The sequence below is a fragment of the Seriola dumerili genome, unplaced genomic scaffold (genome assembly GCF_002260705.1).
Source record: "Seriola dumerili isolate Sdu_G_001 unplaced genomic scaffold, Sdu_1.0 BDQW01000025.1, whole genome shotgun sequence".
Taxonomy (NCBI): Eukaryota; Metazoa; Chordata; class Actinopteri; order Carangiformes; family Carangidae; genus Seriola; species Seriola dumerili.
In genome coordinates this window covers 11,277,736-11,295,786 of record NW_019174280.1, presented here as the reverse complement: position 1 = coordinate 11,295,786, position 18,051 = coordinate 11,277,736, and the positions used below count along the sequence as shown (strand labels likewise).

General features: G+C 35.7%; 1 protein-coding gene across 1 annotated transcript; it reads right to left on the bottom strand.

Annotated features, from left to right (window-relative positions):
• Window positions 1–18: 18 nt before the first annotated feature.
• On the bottom strand, window positions 19–9,333 carry slc2a12 (solute carrier family 2 member 12). Its single transcript, XM_022770353.1, has 6 exons — window positions 9,204–9,333; window positions 7,952–8,064; window positions 2,569–3,864; window positions 1,967–2,089; window positions 1,332–1,464; window positions 19–1,228 (listed from the first exon to the last, which is right to left on the bottom strand). Exons 2-6 carry the CDS (start codon window positions 8,037–8,039, stop codon window positions 1,135–1,137), a joined length of 1,734 nt encoding a protein of 577 aa, XP_022626074.1. The 5' UTR covers window positions 8,040–8,064; window positions 9,204–9,333; the 3' UTR covers window positions 19–1,134.
• Window positions 9,334–18,051: the final 8,718 nt, after the last annotated feature.

The following is an 18,051-nucleotide window of genomic DNA, read 5'->3' as shown; positions in this document are numbered from 1 at the left end:
CCTTTTCATTTGTCCTCATTACAGGTTTTATGTACCAGTTTCAACACAATACCCAATATAATGATTTTCTAAGATTTCCAATGTGACAGAAATTGCAAACACATTGCTACATTTCACATCATGAGAAAAGATAATGGTAAGTATCAAAGTACAGATTAAAGAATGTGCATTTGTAATTGTGAAATGGTCCACACATTCTTTTCTTGCAGTAAAACATTCCACTCCTTAATCAACTAGTATAATTTTGGCATCACTGGCAAAAGTAAAAAAAAAAGAAAAACATTTTTTCGTACAATACAACAGTGCTAAATTTAGTTTTATTTCCTCAATTTCCTTTTTTTTGAGGATTCAGCAACCAAACGCTGGAGCTGGATGTATTCATTCATTATCATTGTCTTGATCGCTTGTTCCCATAAAATGTAAATGAGGAGACAGAAGTCCTCCTGAGACTACTGTACTGCCTTCATACATGTGTCTGTCATTATGTAGGTTACAGTACACCCTGTAACAAACAACTGACATGACCGGTTTGAGCTCTATAGGTGCTATTACATTACATTAGACAGGGAGCAGTGTATACGTACCGCCCTGTTATAGGAATTCATTTGCAAACGGTGTTAATATATACTTTCATTTGAAGTGATTAGTGTTACATTTTCTAGTACAGCAAACTGGTTTTATTATTCACCATAATGTCAGGTCAGAATGGAAAAACATTCGTATGACTAAAAGACTGTAGTAGTGCAGTTTCACCACTAATCCAAAGAGCTTCATCTGTTCTGGCTTGTAGGAAATCAAATTCAATCCTCAAGCAAAAGTGGAAAATGTCCCTTTCTGCACTGGGGCTTTATGCTTAGAATAAAGGTAAAAAGGCGTGTATATGGCATGTAAATATTTTTTATTGTCTCGCATTCAATCCCAGTTGTTTGCCTTCTATTAGTGTTTTTTTTTTAAACAAGCAAGCATGAACCCTGAGCTATCCTTCTTCTGAGCAAATACATCTCCATTATGTGATGTGGGTGAGTTGTATGAGTTGTACCTCAAAGTCTGAACAACACTACTACAATGTCTTTCTTGATGATTGTTCTTGACTGCCCTTCCGGTGAGGTGTACAGTTGTGGCACGGTAAAGGACTCAGCTGTTCGCTGGCATCTCTGTGGACGTGATGCTGCTGATCAGACTCTCCTGAGGCTGAACCTGCCTAAAGAGACTCACCTTGAAATGCTTCCTGGTAAAGCAGAGAGAGAGGAGACGGAAGATAAAGAGAATGATTTAAACTAGTTTAAAAGAGCAATTGATGACATTTAAGTCACGTGTCAGCTGACACTCACTTCTTGGCTAGTTCTTTTGAAATCTCCTCCAGCGTGCGACCTTTGGTCTCAGGAACACAGAGGATGACAAACACCAGTAGAACAAAGCTCATGGCAGCGTAGATGAACATCACATTGGGAACTCCAATCTTTTCTAGAAAAACAACAGCAAAGAAATAGATAGAAATGTCTGCACATAACCTCAGTCTGCAAACATATGTGTTTAGCTTGCTAGAACCTACTTATTGTGACAGTTAGATGTACAAGATAGACAAGAATGAAATAAAAAAATCATGACTGGCAAAGTTATGCCTTGGCTAAAATCATATGTAGATCAAATATTCAATATTTGAGTCTTAGTTGTTTATCCTACAGTATTATGACTGATATAGTCTGATTGACTAGTGGCAGGAACATGTGAGACACACCTTTGTTTTTTCAGGGCATAAACCAATGAAACATGTTCCCTGGCTATAAACAATACAGAGTTTGCTGGTTGTTGTCGCAAACGTTACATACATTCAACTCTCTTTGTCCTGGACAAGAGATGAAAAAAACCTGTGTCGTTAAAATGATTGTTCACCTGAAATTATTATTTGCAGAACAGAAAGACTTGTGTTATCTACTATTGAACACACACACACACACACACACACCGGTACATGTGAGGAAGGTCATGGAGATGAGCAGGTTCGTGGCCCAGTTTACAGCCGACACCACAGACACAGCCCTGCCTCTGACTCCCATTGGAAAGATCTCGCTGAGAACCACATACACCACTGGAAAGGAAAGAAAACAATGACACGTATATAAGGAAATAAGAAGTGATGGTTAAAAAGGTATCGACAGAAATAACATGATCTATAATAGCTTTGCACAATTTTCATATTTTTGTGTAAGGATATATAGTGAATGTCTGAAGCTTTGAAGTCAGGGTTCACACTGCTTTATCTGGGGAACTGAAGTATTTCAATCTATACTTAAGGTAAGCCTTGTTATTGTGTGATACCCACTGTTGCACTCTGTACTTCAAGTAACTTCTAAGTACTTGTAAGTTCCTGTAAGTGCATAATGGTTATAGCTGCTCTTCTATATTGAGTATACAGCAGATATGACCTGCTCTACTTTTGGTTAACAATCCGTTAAACAGGTTTGTCAAAATACTAAGGCATGAGAGACATGCAAAGATAAATTCTTATACGTGTACATGGGTGTGCAAAAGGAGTGGGTGAATAAACCTGAAACAGTGGGTGCTTACTTGGACCGAGGCTAATGGAGAAAGCTGCCACATACACCAGCAAACTGATCAATGACGCCCACTTCAGTGTGGAAGACACTTCTACACCAGTCCTTCCTCCCCCTGACTCCCTAATCCCAGCATCCTCTCTGTTAGTCCTCTGTGCCTCCTCAGTGATCCAATGGCTGGGGAGGTGAGTAGAAAAAATGTCACTGTCGTCCAAGTCTGTAGAGGTTCTGTTTAAATCCCACTGCGTTTGTGTGTGGTTTAGTATAGTGTGACTTTTACACAGGCTGGTGAGGTGAGTGTGGCTTTGCAGTGTCAGTGTTCCGAGTACAGCTAGGGACATTCCCATTGCGACAGCACCCACACACAAAAAGCTCTTAGGTCCAACACGGTCGACCAGCAACACAGCAGGGATCGTGCCGACTACTTTGACCACTCCGAACCCTGTGGAGGCCAAGGTTGCTGCAGCATCGCTGTTGAAGCCTACACTGCGGAGAAGTGGTGAAGCATAGGAGAGGATGTTAGGCTGACCAGTAGCCTGCTGGAGGAAAACTAAAGCTACACCTGTTAGCAGCCGTGAACGCAGGTTGGCCTTGGCACTGAACAACTCCCAGAAGCTGTGCTCCGATTCCTCTTTAAGTCCAGTCTGGATGTCCCTGAGCTCCACCTCTACATGCTCCTTAACCCCACCTCTCAGTCTGGCCAGCACTATCCTGGCCTGCTCCACCTTACCCTGAGTGACCAGGAAGCGTGGACTGGGTGGGAGGAACACAAGTGCACCTATTTGGAGCAGCGCTGGGGGGATCACTAGTCCAAATGTATACGCCCAGCCATGGGGCAGAGTAGCAAAGGCGTAACTGCAGCTGAATCCCAGCATAACACCCACAACCAACATCAACTCGTACAGTGTCACCAGCAGACCCCTCCTCTCCCTCGGTGAGATCTCTGCAATGTACAGACACGCTGCTGTCCCTGACAGCGCCGTTCCCATGCCGACTATCACTCGGCCCAGTGTCAGTGCGACAAGCGAAGTCACAGCAATGAGCACGACAGTCCCTGCAACCACCAGGGCGGCGCTCAGGAGCAAAGAGCAGCGGCGGCCGTAGCGATCCAGTATGGGACCTCCGGCGAGGCAGATGAGGAGTGCGCCGAGCAGGTGGGAGCTGACCAGCAGTTCCTGTTCCCGGCAGGAGAGAGAGAGAATGCCGCGCAGCTGCAGCAGGACCCCAGAGGTCAGGCCCATTTCATAGCCCAGCATCAGGCCACTCAAAGAGGCTGCTACAGCTGCTACCACCACCAGCCAGCTGCAGCCTGGAGAGAGGGACACAAACACAGAGTCAGCGAATACACTTAAAGATATCAGCTACCCAACCAAAGGCCTTATCCCAATGTCCAACCTCAAGGACTTATATATTTAGCCACATTTTCCCAAGAACAACACCCTTAGTTTTGTTTATCTTTATAGAGTGATGAGTTTGTTTTTGCCAAGCAGATTTTTTAATATTTTGCAACCTGCATTGTTTACATTGGCTAGTCTCAATATGCTAAACTGTGTGAAACTGAGAGACAGAAGCATTGTCCCTTTGGTAAACATTGGCCAGCCATTCCGGTAGGCCTAAACGTCGGTCTCATTTACAAAAACATGGACAATGACAGGAAAATGGAAATGGAATGGAGAAGGAAAAACAGGAGAATGAACATAGCAGCAAACTAACTGTCAGCAAATAAGATGATTCCATCTGATCTTAGAATTTAACAAAACTGATCAATAATAGGAGCAAAATATGTAAAATATATATTCGGCAAGGATGCAAGGTTAGCCAGCGTCACGCTTAGTGTCTCTTTCAGATTCAGAAGGTTTTATTATGTTGTACTGCTGACCTTCTGCTATGACCTCCCCGGAGTGAGGTCAACAAGATGACTATTTGTTCCCTCTGGTGATCAAACAAGTACTGTGTGCTTGTTTACAACTAGTCATGTTGTAAAGCAGCAGATGATCTTGTATGCAGCTGTTATAATCAGGTTAAGATGACATGCAGCAGGAGGAGTGGGGCAGCATGTATACATGTCAAATGTAAATTGTGTTACTGGTTCTATCCGTTGTCAACTGACTAATAAAAGCCCCAGTGAAGGGAATTAATTACATTACAATAAGGATTACAAGAATAACACTGGATGAGATAGAAAATGGACTGCATTCTTTGTTTGGGCGTGGGGCGCCGAGTTGGCTTTGAGTTAAAAGCACCTATGTCAGCAATAAGTTACCAAAGAGTAACACTGTAGTACATAGGGAAAAGCTATTCCACAATGGCAGAAAAGGTGCATGAAAAAAAGGCAGAGGGGAATGGAGGATTTGGTTACTGCCACTAACAGCATGATGTCAGTGGGGGGACAAGGTAAAAGGCCATAGCATCAATAAATAATTGCAATATTTAAAAAAAAATGTTTTCCAAGAACTTCTGGCTGGATCACAGCTTTTCTCCCTGCAGGTTTCCCCCAACCACGAAGTTGCCTTAACAGTGCTGACTGTGTGGAATTAGAGGTCGGAGGTTCACAGGAGGAATGCTGAAGCAATCTTGTAAGCGATTGTATGTGTGTGTGTGCGTGTGTGTGTGTGTGTGTGTGTGTGTGTGTGTGTGTGTAAGATGTGCATTGCCTACATGCACTGTCTTGCATGTATCGCTGTGAGTTAACAGAAATTCCTTATCATTAAAGCAAGATAGATAGGTAAAGAACAAACAGAAATGCGATGAGCTCAGCATACAGACACAGATATGATCATTTTCAAATGTATGAATCCACAGCTACTTTAATATTCAGAACCTTTTATTTGCTATTGACACAAGCAGTCATAAACGACACCATTAATCATCCTTGTAACTGCTGTTAACTTCCACATGTATATTACCTTCAACCACTCTGAGTTGTTGTTATTTAAACCTGCTAGGGCAGTTTTTAATAGGATGTGTAAATGCTAACGTATTTAACTGCCATAATCCTGATAATCATTTTAGTAAAACACTATTCTTTTTTTCGTATTTAATTATCATGGTGCCACAAGCAAGCGAAAAAGAGCCACAGCTGCAAGCTGCAGTAATCTTTTTCTACAAGTGGCATTATCTAATAATGGTAATGAAATATTGAAAATGTTAATGTTAAAATGTTAACTATGCACTGGATGTTTTGCAGTGGGTCTCTATACTGTGTTTAATCCATAAGGTTTTTGTTTTTAAGCATGTGCTGGTGTACCTTAAAATACAAAAAGACACATATTATTATTATCTAATGTAGCTGGAGACTACTACTACCACTATTGGGAAATGTTGTTTTTCAGCATCAATTAAGTCCAATCAAAGCAGACACATTTTGAATGAGGCAAAGTGTTTCATACCATGTTTGTATATTTGGTAATATCATACTTCAGCAGCTGTGACCCTATCCAAGTCCAAATTGGAGCTTTGTTTTGGCTGGACAAGGCAACAATGTGCAGAAAGTCACAGACTTGTGGGTGCAGCCAATTAGTTTAAACCCTGATCACAATTATCAGCAAGACAAAAAGTAATTTAATTAACACTGTAGTATTTTCAAAATGCAGGTTGGCAGATGAACAGGCTTTTGTCCAGAAAGGTTTTTGCCCCAGGAAATGCTTGTGTGCAAGGAAATAGTGTAAATCTAACCATCCAGGTCATCTATTGAGCTCATACTGAAAACAAACTTAAAAGATAACTTATTAGATGAACATTTTCTGGACAGGTGCTGGACAGGTTTTCTGTGATCAGTCCGTGTCACATTTTTGGTATTGTGCCACCAAGGTCAGAGTGACCTGCACGCGAGCATAAAAGCACTCATAAACAACTTTTGGCTTCATCATTAATCAGAGTTTGAGAAACACCTGATGTGAAGAAGTTACACATGCAGAAAACATCACTGTGCTATGAAGCAGGATTTGAGGTCTTGAGATTATCAGGTTGTTTGAGGTTTAACTGTGGGTTTTCAGGGTTACGGCGATGATTCACCTCTTACCGAGGTAAATCCCCATGGTTATTTATGCTGAACTCCGGAGGAGTTTAACTTCAGAGGATCAGATAAAAACCTGTCAACAGTCCAACTACAGACCAGTCAGATTACTGGAAAAACTGAGTCATTATTTCTACAGGATCCTGACGGGAGCAAAAGAGTTGTGTGTAAAAATAAGTGACAAATAATAAAGCTCAACAGATATTTTTATTAATCAGTCGAACCATTTTGCTGTTCCAGACCTTGCATGTGTCCATTCTGGTTTTAAAACAGAGCTTCTAACAAAAGCAGGGAGACTTTATCATACACTTGGACAAAAATCCTTTAACCCCAACAGGATTCATGACAGTGTTGATTTTTGATCTATTACACTGTTCCATCACTGCAGCACAGAATAACTTGAGGAGAATCGTGACGATAACTGGAAATAAAAACTAAACCCTCTGATGTCTTTTATTAGAAAAATTATCCATATACTGTTAAATATTTCCCATAATTATAAATGAACATTTCGGTCAGATTGACCTCATCAGACTTAACTTCTTCTCTCTGCTTTGGCAGTTTGTTCATCATCAGACAAAAGAGCAGAAATACTGACTCAGTAAGAAATGTAATAATAATTCCTGTGCTTGTTTACAGTATATCCTTAGTATACCCTGGCTTTAATAACACGTAATTATTTCTAATGTTTCTTTTCAATTATAGTTTGTTTATATTTGACCTTGTTGAATGCCACTTTTGGATGCGGCTACAATCGAATTTACCAAGTATCAGTGTTTCTTCTCATATTATATTAAGTAGTCTATTCATGGTTCTGATGATGTTGCTTATGGTTAACAACATCATAGCCAGCTTCGTAGTACAGATTAAAAAGGATGGCCAATGTTAGGTTCAGTGAAGCCAAATAACGAAAATATATTCTGGGTATGTTGGACTTGCTTCATAGTACAGGCCTCAGGTTTACTGAGTTAACTGGATGACTTTGCTGAGCAGAACTCAGAGCAGGATTCTTTTTACATTAGTCCAAGTTCCAGATTTGTGGGAGGTGTACTCGGAAAGTTATCTAAATAACTATGTTAAGCTGCTTCCTGGAACAGGCCAAAGGTTACCATTCAACAAATACTGATTTTCAGTATAATCAAGTTTTACATTAGCCTCAAGTGTTTATGGGGGCTTGGTGGAGGAAGCCAGGGACTGTAATCTGTAGGGAGGTGCCCATTGTGCCCGCATTAAAAAAAATCAAGAAACATCCCTAGACATTTAAACTGTGTAAAATGCAATCTCTCACAAAAACACAGACACGCCTATGGCTTAGGCATGTATTCACATTAAATAAAAAAAACAACATTTTATTATACATCATTAAAAAATGTTACTCTACCTGGGCCTCTGGGTGGGGCCAGTGTCTGGGTCTCTGGGTTGCCTGGGAGGCAAGAGGTCATCTTCTTGGTCTCACTGTTGGGGTCCATTGTCAACCACCATTAAACGGTAGGCCTAGGAAAAACAGATACACACCAACACATTAAGCCCAATCATTTGCACATCGATATTAAAATGTTGTCAAACCAGACCTGAACTGTGAGTTGATGAATACTGCATCATTCTTCTTGGAAACTTTCCAGTCATTTTGAGGTGAAGAGGGTGGAAATCATTGTCTTATATTAAGACGCCAGTGCTATCAATTATACTTCACTTTGGAAAACGCCCCTTTTTTATGTACCCACTTATGAAATTTCAGTTAATTCTTGCGCAGCATGCATGTCGTTTAGCTATGGATACAGGAATATCATGGGGGAACAGTGTGCTGTTCAGCTTCAAATTCAGAAAAATCAGACCTAATTATTATTCAGAGTAACCACCAAAGCACCCAGTTTAGTTTTTTCCCAAGGGACGGCATAAACCAATCCTGGCACAGGACAAAAAAAAAAGGTTAAAATAAATAATTGCCAGACCAGATCCCCCCTTTTCTGTCTTTCAGCAGTCCAACACCAGCTGATGCCTTTTGGTGGCCCTGGATACAAGCAAGCCTCCAAATGAAAGCCATGTCATAAATACCAGCTCTTTGAATTTCACAGTGGATACTTGCAGCTGGTTCTGTGATACAGAGATGTTGAGCGAATTTGGAAATACTCTCTAAGGCTGTTGTTTTTTATTTTTATGTTTAGCACTGATCCTTCTGGGTTTCTGGTGAGCTTTGGCTTTTATCCCCTCTTCTGTTTTCTTATTTTGTTGCATGTGTTTACACATTGAAATGTATTTGGAGACTGTACCCCAACTGCCATCCTCGGTGCACTTTCCTACACCTGCAATAGCATCTTATAGGTTGCAATATTTTAGGTCATGTGTGGGACTACAGAATGGGACCACCTCTTATTTTCATCAGTTTCTTTTTCCGTTCCCCGCAAACCCCCAAGATGTTGCAAGGTCATTTTGCGGAGGCCAGAAACCACAGACCCCCGCAACCCCCAAAAGAAAACACAACTTTCTATAGCAAAAGCCAACGCTAACAGGTTTAAAACACGAATTTCAAGTACGGGCTTGTTCATTATTTACATGCATTTCGCTACATTACAACTTCTGTGGACAAGAATTTGAGGTGTAATAACAGCTGTATACAGTGACACTTTTCCTACCTGACGCCCCAGCTGAGTTTTTGCTGTTAGCTTAGAGTCGTGCTTGGCGTGTTGTGTCCATTCGCTTATTTCTCCTCCAAACTTTCTGACTGCATAGACTTTTCCTCCGCTCCCAACTCCTCTTTCGCTCGTGTCGGTGCACGCACTGGGCTTGTTTTGGTAAAGCACTTGTTTAACCCCGCCTATGTTCGCCCAGACAACCAATAGGAAACAAGAGTTCCACTTTAGAAATCCCAACGTGAAATCCTATTGGTCTAGACGTGTCTATCAGGTATTGCCTATGGAATAATGCATTTTAATGGAAACAATGTATTCCTGTAAGCTAATACTTAAAAAAAAAAAAAATCTTTTTTTTTTTTTTTTGCTGCGATCATCACTATAAGTCAACCAGCAATAAAATACACCTGTATCAATAATGCTGGTTTACTCAGGCTGCATATGAAAACAAACGGAGTGGCCACCTGCTGTTATGCTCAGTTCCCATGTCCTGTTTCTACGAATGCTGCAAGACTGAGCTGTCACACCTGCCCCTGCTGCTTTACATATGACAGAATGTACCCTAATGTGGCTGTAACTCTCTGTTTGTGCCTGGCCTACTTCTCCAGTGATGTATTTAGATGTTGGGCTATAGGATCCAAAGTTTGACCTGTTGTGAACTACTGTCATTTGATCCTAAGTTAAGTTTACCAAAGGCGTGTGTGTGTGTGTGTGTGTGTGTGTGTGTGTGTGTGTGTGTGTGTGTGTGTGTGTGTGTGTGTGTGTGTGTGTTATGTAATGACTTGGTAACAGAGATAACTATGAGTGGCCTACTTGTTAGAGACTGGGCTTTACTATGTCAGCAAAGTCACTGATTTCTTATCTTGGTTTAGTCCCTTGGCTACCACATTGGAAAACATTGTCACAAATCTTTAAGTTGCAAAGACACAATCAGGCAGCACTATCAAACTTTGTAACTTTGTGCTTTCAAGACAATTTTTTCTTAATGTAGGTCAGTCATTTGTATGATGGTGGTCTGTTCAGGCAAACTATCTGAAATAGCTCTGTTTTACTTAAAGAGGGATCAAAGTAAGTTTTACTCACCAATCTAGCTGCAAGAAAATATTGGCAGGACAGTCAATGACACACTTTCTGGCAGTTTAAAGGCCAAACTGGTATAATGTTGGTTTTTGAAAATAAAATATAAATTGATCAACAGATTTGTTTTGATTTGAAGTGGGGCAGTGGTGGATGGAGTACTCAGATTTTTTCTCAGTAGAGGTAAGTACTGTATTAAAAATTTGACTTAAGTATGAGTAAAGTATTACCAGCAAAATGTCCTCAAAGTTCACAGTATCATATAATCAGATTGTTATTATCAATATGAATACACATATTATGTTGTATGTTATGTTGTATTTTTTTACTTACTTTACTTACTTACGTAAATGGTGTACATTCAAGTCTGCCTGAATTGGGTATAACACAACACACAACAATAAGGTTCTTGAAATACACACAAGCATCTATAGACTTAGATGCATTTTGCCTGCCCACACATGATCACATGCACAATGCATAGACACACACCCTCTCTTTCTCCTTCCCTTTCTCACCATCTCACACACAAAGCCATACTGAGGATCAGGTGAAATTTGTAGGAAACCCATGTCACTGCTGTTACTACTAAATGTCTGGGAGGTGTAAGTTCTGCAATAGACCCTCAGGACTCGGGTGATGTGTAATCTCAGGTTACAGAGAAAAAAGTGTCAGGGGTTTTTGCCTGTCATAGCTCTACAGTTAAATGTCCTAAAGTAAATGAGTAAATTTCAAGTGCTTTGAAATGCTGCCACAGTAATATAAAAGTCAATTTTTCATCAATCAATCATCAATCATCATCAATCGTCAAATAATCTATATTTTTTACACAAAACAAAACAAACATGTTGATGTAACCTCCGTCATTGATTAAATAAGTAATCTTATTATTTAGAAATGAATATACTCTAACCCTTTCACAATGCTCCATCCAGATATGTTTACTATTGTTCACATTGCAACGTCATGACTCAAGGACTTGCATAACTCTAAATGTTGCCTTGTTTCTTAATATTTTTGTACATGTGAACCAGTGGAAATGGTCAGACAGCTAATTAAAATTTTAATAGATTTCAGGAGTGCACAGTTTTCAAGTTTTCATACATGCTCCAATAAACTCAGTACAGTGTCTGAACTACTGTGTATTGGTCAAATTCTATAAATACATCTTTGTATCAAAATGACAGTGATAATGAGTGGGGTTGACAAGGTGTGTTATGGACATTTCAGCCTGTGACTCTGTTATATGACTCTGTTATACAATGATATTCATGTCCTTCATTATTAATATGTATATATTAAAGCTCAGCTTGGACTTGAACTGCGCAAAGGAGTTCAGACTTGTCAGATTCTTAAATTATCATCAGACCTCTTTAATACTTTGCACTCCTGACCTCTTGTGGTCCAAGTCAGCACTTTCTGAGAAAATTTTAACTCCAAAAAGAAAAGGATACAATAGAGAATTAGGCAACTTCAGACCACTGACTTTCTGACACACCAACTGTCTGGTGGTTCAGATACTCAGAATGATTGAAAATAGGTTCAGATGGGATGTCAAAATGCCTTCTGGCCTAACAGGTTCAAACCTTTTACCTCAGACACACAGTGCACAGTGCAACACATAATAATAAGATTACATGACACCACTGTACTTTCTTCCTTCTATCTGTCATGTGAAAAGTTCCTTGTTGTTTTACAACCAATTTAACTAAACAAACAATTTTTTTTTGTTTTTTTAAAGAAGGAAATTTATCAACCAACTACAAAGAAAATAAAAAGTTAAAGCCTATCTACAAACAAATCAAAAATGAAAGAATTCAAACTTATGTACAAACTGAGAAGAAATGAAAGGGTTGTAAGGGTTATGACGTTTTTATACCTACACTACTATGATGTTTTAATGCTTTACTATACAATGATTTATTTATTGGTGGAGCAGTGGTTAGAACTATCGCATCACAGTGAGAAGGTTCTGGATATGAACCCTGGCCTGGGGGAGAACAATCAAACTCCACACACAAGAGGTGTGTGTGGAGTTTGATTGTTCTCCCTGTGCTTGTGTGGGTTTTCTCCAGGTACTCTGGCTTCCTCCCACAGTCCAAAGACATGCACTTTAGGTTAATTGGCAACTTTAACTGTCTTTTTTATGCCTAACTATAAAATGGCTTTTTTATGCCTTACTATACAATAACTTTGTATATGTCACTATAATATCACTAACTAACTACACTAGACTAGTTACTAACTAGACTGCATAATTATTTTTTGAAATTTTTATGCCTTACTGTACTTAGACGTTTTTATACCTTACTATGACATTTTTATCACATTTTATACCTCTACTATGATGTTTTTTGACATTTCTATGCCATACTATACTATGACATTTTATGTCATTTTTATGCCATACTATACCATGACATTTGATGCCTTACTATACTATGACATTTTTTTAACATTTTTTTGCCTTACTATACTGTGACGTTTTTTGACATTTTTATTCCTTACTATAGAATTAAATTTATATCACTTTTTCTGCCTTACTATACTATGACTTTTTTGACATATTTATGCCTTACTATACTATGACATTTTTTGACATTTCTATGCCTTACTATACTATGACATTTTTTTAACATTTTTTTGCCTTACTATACTGTGATGTTATTGACATTTTTATGCCTTACTATACTGTGACATTTTTTTAACATTTTTTTGCCTTACTATACTGTGATGTTATTGACATTTTTATGCCTTACTATACTGTGACATTTGATGCCTTACTTTACTATGATGTTTTTTGCCATTTTCATGCCTTACTATATAATGACATTTTTTGCCATTTTATGCCTTACTATACTATGATGATTTATGCCTTACAATACTATGATTTTTTTTTATCACTTACTATGCAAAGACTTTTTATGCCTTACTATACTATGAAGTTTTATGCCTTACTATACTGTGACATTTTTTGACATTTTTATTTCTTACTATAGAATTACATTTTTATCACTTTTTTTGCCTTACTATACTATGACTTTTTTTGACATTTCTATGCCATACTATACTATGACATTTTATGTCATTTTTATGCCATACTATACCATGACATTTGATGCCTTACTATACTATGACATTTTTTTAACATTTTTTTGCCTTACTATACTGTGACGTTTTTTGACATTTTTATTCCTTACTATAGAATTAAATTTATATCACTTTTTCTGCCTTACTATACTATGACTTTTTTGACATATTTATGCCTTACTATACTATGACATTTTTTGACATTTCTATGCCTTACTATACTATGACATTTTTTGATATTTTTATGCCTTACTATACTATGACATTTTATGCCTTACTATACTGTGACATTTTTTTAACATTTTTTTGCCTTACTATACTGTGATGTTATTGACATTTTTATGCCTTACTATACTGTGACATTTGATGCCTTACTTTACTATGATGTTTTTTGCCATTTTCATGCCTTACTATATAATGACATTTTTTGCCATTTTATGCCTTACTATACTATGATGATTTATGCCTTACAATACTATGATTTTTTTTTATCACTTACTATGCAAAGACTTTTTATGCCTTACTATACTGTGAAGTTTTATGCCTTACTATACTGTGAAGTTTTATGCCTTACTATACTGTGACGTTTTTGACATTTTTATACCTTACTATACTATGAAGTTTTATGCCTTACTATACTGTGACGTTTTTTGACATTTTTATTCCTTACTATAGAATTAAATTTATATCACTTTTTCTGCCTTACTATACTATGACTTTTTTGACATATTTATGCCTTACTATACTATGACATTTGATGCCTTACTTTACTATGATGTTTTATGCCATTTTTATGCCTTACTATACTATGACATTTGATGCCTTATTTTACTATGACATTTTTTTTTTTTTTACATTTTTATGCCTTACTGTAATGACGTTTTGTGCCTTACTATACTATGATGTTTTTAACAATTTTATGCCGTACTATAGTATGATGTTTTTTGACATTTTTATGCCTTACTGTACTATGACGTTTTATGTAATTTTTATGCCATACTATACCATGACATTTGTACTATACTATTACGTTTTTTTGCCTTACTATACTATTACGTTTTTTAACATTTTTATGCCTTACTATACTATGACGTTTTTTAACATTTTTATGCCTTACTATACTATGACGTTTTTTGACATTTTTATGCCTTACTATACTATGACGTTTTATGTAATTTTTATGCCATACTATACCATGACATTTGATGCCTTACTTTACTATGACTTCTTTTGACACTTTAATGCCTTACTATACTATGATATTTTTTGGCATTTTTATGGCTTACTGTAGTATGACGTTTTTTGACATTTTTATGCCTTAGTATACTATGACGTTTTTTGACATTTTTATGCCTTACTATACTATGACGTTTTATGTAATTTTTATGCCATACTATACCATGACATTTGATGCCTTACTTTACTATGACTTCTTTTGACACTTTTATGCCTTACTATACTATGATGTTTTTTGGCATTTTTATGTCTTACTATGCTATGACGTTTTTTAACAATTTTATGCCTTACTATCCTATGACTTTTTTAACATTTTTATGCCTTACTGAACTATGACGTTTTTAAACATTTTTATGCCATACTATAGTATGAGGTTTTTTGCCTTACTATACTATGATGTTTTTTGACATTTTTATGCCTTACTGTACTATGACGTTTTATGTAATTTTTATGCCATACTATACCATGACATTTGTACTATACTATTACGTTTTTTAACATTTTTATGCCTTACTATACTATGACGTTTTTAACATTTTTATGCCTTACTATACTATGACGTTTTTTAACATTTTTATGCCTTACTATACTATGACATTTTTTGACATTTCTATGCCTTACTATACTATGACATTTTTTGACATTTCTATGCCTTACTATACTATGACATTTTTTGATATTTTTATGCCTTACTATACTATGACATTTTATGCCTTACTATACTGTGACATTTTTTGACATTTTTATTTCTTACTATAGAATTACATTTTTATTACTTTTTTTGCCTTACTATACTATGGCTTTTTTGATATTTCTATGCCATACTATACTATGACGTTTTATTTAATTTTTATGCCATACTATACCATGACATTTGATGCCTTACTATACTATGACGTTTTTTAACATTTTTATGCCTTAATATACTGTGACGTTTTTGACATTTTTATGCCTTACTATTCTATGACATTTGATGCCTTACTTTACTATGATGTTTTTTGCCATTTTCATGCCTTACTATGTAATGACATTTTTTGCCATTTTTATGCCTTACTATACTATGACGATTTATGCCTTACAATACTATGATTTTTTTTTAATCACTTACTATGCAAAGACTTTTTATGCCTTACTATACTGTGACCTTTTTTTTGACATTTTTATTCCTTACTATGGAATTACATTTTTATTACTTTTTCTGCCTTACTATACTATGACTTTTTTTTTACATATTTATGCCTTACTATACTACGATGTTTTATGCCATTTTTATGCCTTACTATACTATGACAATTGATGCCTTACTTTACTATGACGTTTTTTAACATTTTTATGCCTTACTGAACTATGACGTTTTTAAACATTTTTATGCCATACTATAGTATGAGGTTTTTTGCCTTACTATACTATGATGTTTTTTGGCATTTTTATGTCTTACTATGCTATGACGTTTTTTAACAATTTTATGCCTTACTATCCTATGACTTTTTTAACATTTTTATGCCTTACTGAACTATGACGTTTTTAAACATTTTTATGCCATACTATAGTATGAGGTTTTTTGCCTTACTATACTATGATGTTTTTTGACATTTTTATGCCTTACTATACTATGACGTTTTTTAACATTTTTATGCCTTACTATACCATGACTATGTACGATTTACTGTAATTTTCACTCGACCATACTATACCAATGACATTTGATGCCCTACTACTTTTTTTGACATTTTTATGCCCTTACATACTATGATTTTTTTAGAATATTTTCATGCCTTACTTATACTATGATATTTTTTTTAAATATATTTTTATGCTTACTATACTATGATGTTTTTTGACATTTTTATGCCTTACTGTATTATGACGTTTTTTATATTTTTTTGCCGTTACATACTATGAAGTTTTTTTATATTTTCATGCCTTACTATACTGTACATTTTTGACATTTCTATGCCTTACTATTACTATGACGTTTTTTGCCTTACTTTACTATTGACATTTTTTTTTAAAACATTTTTATGCCTTACTGTACACTATGAAGTTTTTTGCCTACTATATTATGATGTTTTTTGACATTTTTATGCCTTACTGTACTATGACGTTTTATGCTTACTATACTGTGACGTTTTGACATTTTTATGCCCTTACTATACTATGACGTTTTGACATTTTTATGGCTTACTATACTATAACGTTTTATGTAATTTGTATGCCATACTATACCATGACATTTGATGCCTTTACTTTACTATGACTTTTTTTGACATTTTTATGCCTTACTATAACTATGATATTTTTTTTAAACATTTTATACCTTAATTTTTATGCCTTACTGTACTATGACTTTTTTTTAAATTTTTTTATGCCTTACTATACTATGATGTTTTTTGATATTTTTATGCCTTACTAACTATGACGTTTTTACCTTACTATACTGTGACGTTTTTTTTAAACATTTTATTGTCTTTACTATACTATGAAGTTTTTTGCCTTACTATACTATGATGTTTTTTGACATTTTTATGCCTTACTCTTACTATGACGTTTATACTGCGTTTACTTATACTATTACGTTTTTTAACATTTTTATGCCTTAATATACTATGACGTTTTTGAATTTTATGCCTTATCTGATACTATACGTTTTTGCCTTACTATAATATTACGTTTTTTTAACATTTTTTATGGCTCTGTACTATACTATGACTTTTTAAAATTTTTATGCCATACTATCACCATGACATTTAATGCCTTACTTTACTGTGACTTTTTTGGACATTTTATGCCTTTACTATACTATGATGTTTTTTAAAACATTTTTATGCCTTACTATACTATGATGTTTTTTGACATTTCTATGCCTTACTGTACTATGATGTTTTTTTTTTTTTTGCGCATATACATCAACTTATATTTGACTTTTAATATTTATCTCTATCTTATATTGATTCTTAATCTATATACTTTATATACATTTTTTGATATTTTTGATTACGCTTACTATACTATGACGTTTTTTTGAATTTTATGCCTTAGTATTAACTATGATTTTTTTTAATATTTTATGCCTTACTATACTATGACGTTTTTTGATTATTTTTATGCCTTACTATACTATGACGTTTTTAAAATATTTTTCATGTTACCTTATACTATGATTCTTTTTAAAAATATTTTTATGCCTTACTATACTATGACGTTTTTTTATATTTTTATGCCTTTACTATACTATGACATGTGATGTTTTTACTATACTAAGTTTTTTTGACATTTTATATTTTTGTAATACCGTGATGTTTTTTGCCATTTTTAGCCTTACTATACTATGACCTTTTAAAGCCAAATCATAATATGAATTTTTGTTATTTTCATGCCTTGAGGTTGGGTGTGTGTGTGATAGCTTATCTTTTTTCGTTTCACTATTATTAATCTTCTCTCTGTTTGG

What these genes read in the sequence shown, in the direction of transcription:
- slc2a12 (XM_022770353.1), bottom strand. Translation starts at nt 8,039, where the DNA reads ATGGACCCCAACAGTGAGACCAAGAAGATGACCTCTTGCCTCCCAGGC. An exon ending in GACCTTCCTCACATGTACCG is followed by an intron (nt 1,465 to 1,966) that starts GTGTGTGTGTGT and finishes TTGTTTTTCTAG; the next exon opens with AAAAGATTGGAGTTCCCAAT. An exon ending in TCAAAAGAACTAGCCAAGAA is followed by an intron (nt 1,229 to 1,331) that starts GTGAGTGTCAGC and finishes CTGCTTTACCAG; the next exon opens with GAAGCATTTCAAGGTGAGTC.